At 49.4% G+C, this 6,187-nt stretch overlaps 1 protein-coding gene across 1 annotated transcript; it reads left to right on the forward strand.

Annotated features, from left to right (window-relative positions):
* The first annotated feature begins 2,487 nt into the window (after positions 1-2,487).
* On the forward strand, positions 2,488-5,690 carry LOC124275857 (extensin-like). The gene is made up of 4 exons (XM_046711539.1): positions 2,488-2,531; positions 3,234-4,137; positions 4,291-5,439; positions 5,673-5,690. Exons 1-4 carry the CDS (start codon positions 2,488-2,490, stop codon positions 5,688-5,690), a joined length of 2,115 nt encoding a protein of 704 aa, XP_046567495.1.
* The last annotated feature ends 497 nt before the right edge of the window (positions 5,691-6,187 follow it).

Consider the following 6,187-nt stretch of genomic DNA (forward strand, 5'->3'; position numbering starts at 1 on the left):
AACCAAGAATAATTCCGAAATATGAATGGGTAGTTTGGTACTGCTGACATATAGCTTCTGGCGAATAACCGTTCTGGCACAAAAGTCAGAGTAGCCGATTTCTGTTGAAATAAAGCAAGTTTAAAAAAACAAAAATACCAAACAAATGTCCCAGGTGAACCAGCCAGAGTATTATGTTCGTCAAACAGTCCTTCAAACAATACTTGCTGCGTGTGCTAGTTCACATTTTAATATTATTTACACCAATTTAACAGTCAGTGAATACTCTAGTTACACAAGATATGTATAGGGTCCTGCACGATGTTAGAACAAGACATAAAAGTCCACGTCACCAAAAGACTACTTAATGTAGTCCTTTTACATGATACCCTGACGCATTAACTAATCAACATTAACTATTGTACAATAGAGATAACAGACCAGCATGATTTCGCTTAAATATTGCTGACTACAGGTTGGTGTGACATATCACGAATATTATTTTATTTTATTATCATAGGATATATATATCCGTGATATCACCGTGATACAGCTGTGATATGTGTGATTACAGACCACCGTGATACAGCTGTGATATGTGTGATTACAGACCACCGTGATACAGCTGAAACATTTCAGACAGCAGACCACCGTGATACAGCTGTGATATGTGTGATTACAGACCACCGTGATACGGCTGTAACATTTCAGACAGCAGACCAACGTGATACAGCTGTGATATGTGTGATTACAGACCACCGTGATACGGCTGTAACATTTCAGACAGCAGACCACCGTGATACAGCTGTGATATGTGTGATTACAGACCACCGTGATACGGCTGTAACATTTCAGACAGCAGACCAACGTGATACAGCTGTGATATGTGTGATTACAGACCACCGTGATACGGCTGTAACATTTCAGACAGCAGACCACCGTGATACAGCTGTGATATGTGTGATTACAGACCACCGTGATACAGCTGCAATATTTTTGACCACCGTGATACAGCTGTAATATTTTTGACCACCGTGATACAGCTGCAATATTTTTGACCACCGTGATACAGCTGCAATATTTTTGACCACCGTGATATAGCTGCAATATTTCTGACCAGCCAGATACACATGTAGTGAGTAAGTGAGTGAGTATGGTTTTACGCCGCCTTTAGCAATATTCCAGCAAAATCAGGGCGGGGGACACGAGAAATGGGCTTCACACACTGTACACATTTGGGGAATCGAACTAGCGCGACAAGCGGACGCGTTAATGATGCAGCTTTAAAATTCTGAGGTTGTGTTTCATTTCCGCCGACTCGAACTCCGGAAACAGTGTTGGTAGAGGACAAGTGCCACTTCACAAGAAGGCTAAGTCTTTCTTTACAATACATATTCTAATATGTAAAACGTTTTATTAACCGAGGAGTCGAATTCTGTGACTGTAACACCTTGTTCGGTCTATTTTTTTGTTCTCCGCTGCATATCTTGGTTGTTCTGCTGCTATTACTGGCAGTGCAATCTGTGTTATGGATTCAAGATCAGCAAGACCCGAGAATTCGAAGATCCGGGTCAGAATTGATCTTCAGTACTGACTGACTGACTGAGTTTGGTTTTACGCCACTTTTAGCAATATTCCAGCAATATCACGGCGGGGGACACCAGAAATGGGCTTCACACATTGTACCCATGTGGGGATTCGAACCCGGGTCTTCGGCGTGACGAGCCAACGCTTTAACCACTAGGCTACCCCACCACCTTAGTAACCCATGCTTGTCGTAAGAGGCGATAACGGGATCTGGTGGTCAGGCTCGCTGACTTGGTTGACATCCCAATTGCGTAGGTCGATGATTATGCTGTTGATCACTGGATTGTCTGGTGCTGTTGATCACTGGATTGTCTGGTCCAGACTCGATTGTTTACAGACCGCCGCCGTATAGTTGGAATATTGCTGATTGCGGCGTAAAACAACTACCAACCAAACACCAAACACTAAAGACCGTGAACCCACTAATGTAATCAATAAACAGAACGTGGACACTACTTCAATCAATATGTAAACAAAGAACTTAGTTAAGCCCCTCTTGGAATATCTCACGATTGGGACCCGTGAAGATCCGGGGTAGAATAGGTCTTCAGCAACCCATGTGTTTGCCATAACAAGCGACTATCTTGTCGTAAGAGGCGACTAACGGGATCGGGTGGTCAGTTTCGCTGACTTGGTTGACACATGTCATCGGTTCCCAATTGCGCAGATCGATGCTCATGCTGTTGATCACTGGATTGTCTGGTCCAGACTCGATTATTTACAGACCGCCGCCATATAGCTGGAATATTGCTGAGTGCGGCGTAAAACTCAACTCACTCACTCACTCACTCACTCTCACGATTGAATGAGCCCCGATCTTAACCCTTTGGAGCATATCTGGGACATGATTGGTCGACGTGTGCAACAAAGGGATCCTCCTGTACAGAACCTGGCCCAATTTGAAGCCGCTTTACACGAGGAATGGCGTTGACTGCCCGTTCAGAGGATCAGGAGGCTGACAGAGGGTATAACAAAGAAAGTGCTGGCTGTCACACAGTCACATGGAGGTTACACTCGGTATTTACATTGAATCGTGTAAGACACGCAAAATGAGATTTTAAATGTTCACTTTCACCAATAAATTCAAAATGAAACATTCCAGGGCTATACTTGTAGAGACATGGTTTTGTATGTTGTCTTTTTAAATGGGCAATTATCATTATAAAATCAACATGGATTCCAATCATTTTGTCGTTTTTTATGAGTCAAATTTCATAAGGGTCAGAACTCATGTTTTTCGATCGAGGTCACCACGAGACGTTAAAATATGTACGTGTTGAAAACCTGTCCTAAAATACAGGGGCGCTTCATTAAGTTCCTTGTGTATACTTCACGAAATATTCTAGACTACTTCAATCAATATAGAACTTGGCGCAACACCTCCGGCACTCACCAAACAATGCGATTCGTAGTTCCGTTAAAGAATGTGTGCTTTGATTCTCGCAGAACAACTATATGAGGTAGTGTGAACAGTTCCGACACACACTGCCATGTGAAGGCGGTGAAGACATACTGACACTTGGGAAACAAATGTGTTGGATTGGCTGGTCAGAGTTCGTCCCTCCTTGTCTCAGACTGGTCAGTGTTCCTCCCTCCTTGTCCCAGACTGGTCAGTGTTCGTCCCTTCATGTCCCAAACTGGTCAGTGTTCCTCCCTTCATGTCCCAGACTGGCCAGTGTTCGTCCCTCCTTGTCCCAGGCTGGTCAGTTTTCCTCCCTTCATGTCCCAGACTGGCCAGTGTTCGTCCCTCCTTGTCCCAGGCTGGTCAGTTTTCCTCCCTCCTTGTCCCAGGCTGGTCAGTTTTCGCCCCACCATGTCCCAGGCTGGTCAGTGTTCCTCCTTCCTTGTCCCAGACTGGTCAGTGTTCGTCCCTCCATGTCCCAGACTGGTCAGTGTTCGCCCCACCTTGTCCCAGGACGGCCAATGTTCCTCCCTCCTTGTCCCAGGCGGGCCAGTGATCCTCCCTCCTTATCCCAGGCTGGTCAGTGTTCGCTCCACCTTGTCCCAGGCCGGTCAGTGTTCGTCCCTCTTTGTCCCAGGCTGGTCAGTGTTCCTCCCTCCTTGTCCCCGGCTGGTCAGTGTTCGCCCCACCTTGTCCCAGGCCGGCCAGTGTTCGTCCCCCCTTGTCCCAGGCTGGTCAGTGTTCCTCCCTTCTTGTCCCAGGCTGGCCAGTGTTCCTCCCTCCTTGTCCCAGACTGGCCAGTGTTCCTCCCTCTTTGTCCCAGGCCGGTCAGTGTTCCTCCCTCCTTGTCCCAGACTGGTCAGTGTTCGTCCATCCTTGTCCCAGGCTTGACAGTTTTCGCCCCACCTTGTCCCAAGCCGGTCAGTGTTCCTCCCTCCTTGTCCCAGACTGGTCAGTATTCGTCGCTCCTTTTTCCCAAGCCGGTCAGTGTTCGTCCCTCCATGTCCCAGGCTGGTCAGTGTTCCTCCCTCCTTGTCCTAGGCCGGTCAGTGTTCTTCCGTTCTTGTCCCAGACTGGTCATTGTTCGCCCCACCTTGTCCCAGGCAGGTCAGTTTTCGCCCCACCTTGTCCCAAGCCGGTCAGTGTTCGTCCCTCTTTGTCCCAGGCAGGTCAGTTTTTCGCCCCACCTTGTCCCAAGCCGGTCAGTGTTCGTCCCTCCTTGTACCAGGCCGGTCAGTGTTCGCCCCACCTTGTCCCAGGCCGGTAAGTGTTCGCCCCACCTTGTCCCAGGCCGGTAAGTGTTCGTCCCTCTTTGTCCCAAGCTGGTCAGTGTTCCTCCGTTCTTGTCCCAGACTGGCCAGTGTTCCTCCCTCCTTGTCCCCGGCTGGTCAGTGTTCGCCCCACCTTGTCCCAGGCCGGCCAGTGTTCCTCCCTCCTTGTCCCAGGCTGGTCAGTGTTCCTCCCTCTTTGTCCCAGGCCGGCCAGTGTTCGTCCCTCTTTGTCCCCGGCTGGTCAGTGTTCCTCCGTTTTTGTCCAAGACTGGCCAGTGTTCCTCCCTCCTTGTCTCCGGCTTGTCAGTGTTCGCCCCACCTTGTTCCAGGCCGGCCAGTGTTCGTGCCCCCTTGTCCCAGGCTGGTCAGTGTTCCTCCCTTCTTGTCCCAGGCTGGCCAGTGTTCCTCCCTCCTTGTCCCAGACTGGCCAGTGTTCCTCCCTCTTTGTCCCAGGCCGGTCAGTGTTCCTCCCTCCTTGTCCCAGACTGGTCAGTGTTCGTCCATCCTTGTCCAGGCTGGACAGTTTTCGCCCCACCTTGTCCCAAGCCGGTCAGTGTTCGTCCCTCCATGTCCCAGGCTGGTCAGTGTTCCTCACTCCTTGTCCTAGGCCGGTCAGTGTTCGTCCGTCCATGTCCCAGACTGGTCATTGTTCGCCCCACCTTGTCCCAGGCAGGTCAGTTTTCGCCCCACCTTGTCCAAAGCCGGTCAGTGTTCCTCCCACCTTGTCCCAGGCCGGTCAGTGTTCGCCCTCCTTGTCCCAGGCCGGTCAGTGTCCGTCCCTCCATGTCCCAGACTGGTCAGTGTCCGTCCCTCCATGTCCCAGACTGGTCAGTGTTCCTCCCTCCTTGTCCCAGGCCGGTCAGTGTTCGCCCCACCTTGTCCCAGGCCGGTCAGTGTTCCTCCCTCCTTGTCCCAGACTGGTCAGTGTTCCTCCTACCTTGTCCCAGGCCGGTCAGTGTTCTCCCCACCTTGTCCCAGGCTGGTCAGTGTCCGTCCCTCCTTGTCCCAGACTGGTCAGTGTTCCTCCCACCTTGTCCCAGGCCGGTCAATGTTCGCCCCACCTTGTCCCAGGCCGGTCAGTGTTCCTCCCTCCTTGTACCAGGCCGGTCAGTGTTCCTCCCTCCTTGTCCCAGGCCGGTCAGTGTTCCTCCCTCCATGTCCCAGACTGGTCAGTCTTCGCCCCACCTTGTCCCCGGGCCTGTCAGTGGGTGGGTTGTATATTATTGTCTGGTTCTATAGTAGATATTTTCACACCAGGGAGGGTGAGTTGTATCTTATTGTCTGGTTCTATAGTAGATATTGTCTGGTTTCAACACCAGGGAGGGTGGGTTGTATTATTATTGTCTGAGTTCTAGGTAGTAGATATTTTCAACACCAGAGAGGCTGAGTTGTATATTATTGTCTGGTTCTATAGTAGATATTTTCAACACCAGGGAGAGTGGGTGTATTGAAAAGGCGATACCATCCAACACCAGGAGGGTGAGTTGTATATTATTGTCTGGTTCTATAGTAGATATTTTCAACACCAGGGAGGGTGGGTTGTATATTATTGTCTGGTTCTATAGGTTCAACACCAGGGAGGGTGAGTTGTATCTTATTGTCTGGTTCTATAGTAGATATTTTCAACACCAGGGAGGGTGGGTTGTATATTATTGTCTGGTTCTATAGTAGATATTTTCAATACCAGGGAGGGTGGGTTGAAAAGGTGATACTGTCAACACCAGGGAGGGTTGGTTGTATCTTATTGTCTGGTTCTATAGTAGATATTTTCAACACCAGGGAGGGTGGGTTGAAAAGGTGATACTGTCAACACCAGGGAGGGTTGAGTTGTATCTTATTGTCTGGTTCTATAGTAGATATTTTCAACACCAGGGAGGGTGGGTTGTATATTATTGTCTGGTTCTATAGTAGATATTTTCAACACCAGGGAGGGTGGGTTGTATATTAT

This window comes from Haliotis rubra, unplaced genomic scaffold (genome assembly GCF_003918875.1).
Source record: "Haliotis rubra isolate DU_JTF1 unplaced genomic scaffold, ASM391887v1 Scf203, whole genome shotgun sequence".
Lineage (NCBI taxonomy): Eukaryota > Metazoa > Mollusca > Gastropoda > Lepetellida > Haliotidae > Haliotis > Haliotis rubra.

Bases quoted from the DNA above. Each gene is read 5' to 3' on its own strand.
- LOC124275857 (XM_046711539.1), top strand. From the start codon at position 2,488: ATGGCGTTGACTGCCCGTTCAGAGGATCAGGAGGCTGACAGAGG. The intron at 2,532-3,233 runs GTATAACAAAGA...TTCATGTCCCAG, and splicing joins GATCAGGAGGCTGACAGAGG to ACTGGCCAGTGTTCGTCCCT. The intron at 4,138-4,290 runs GTCAGTTTTTCG...CTTTGTCCCAAG, and splicing joins TCCCTCTTTGTCCCAGGCAG to CTGGTCAGTGTTCCTCCGTT.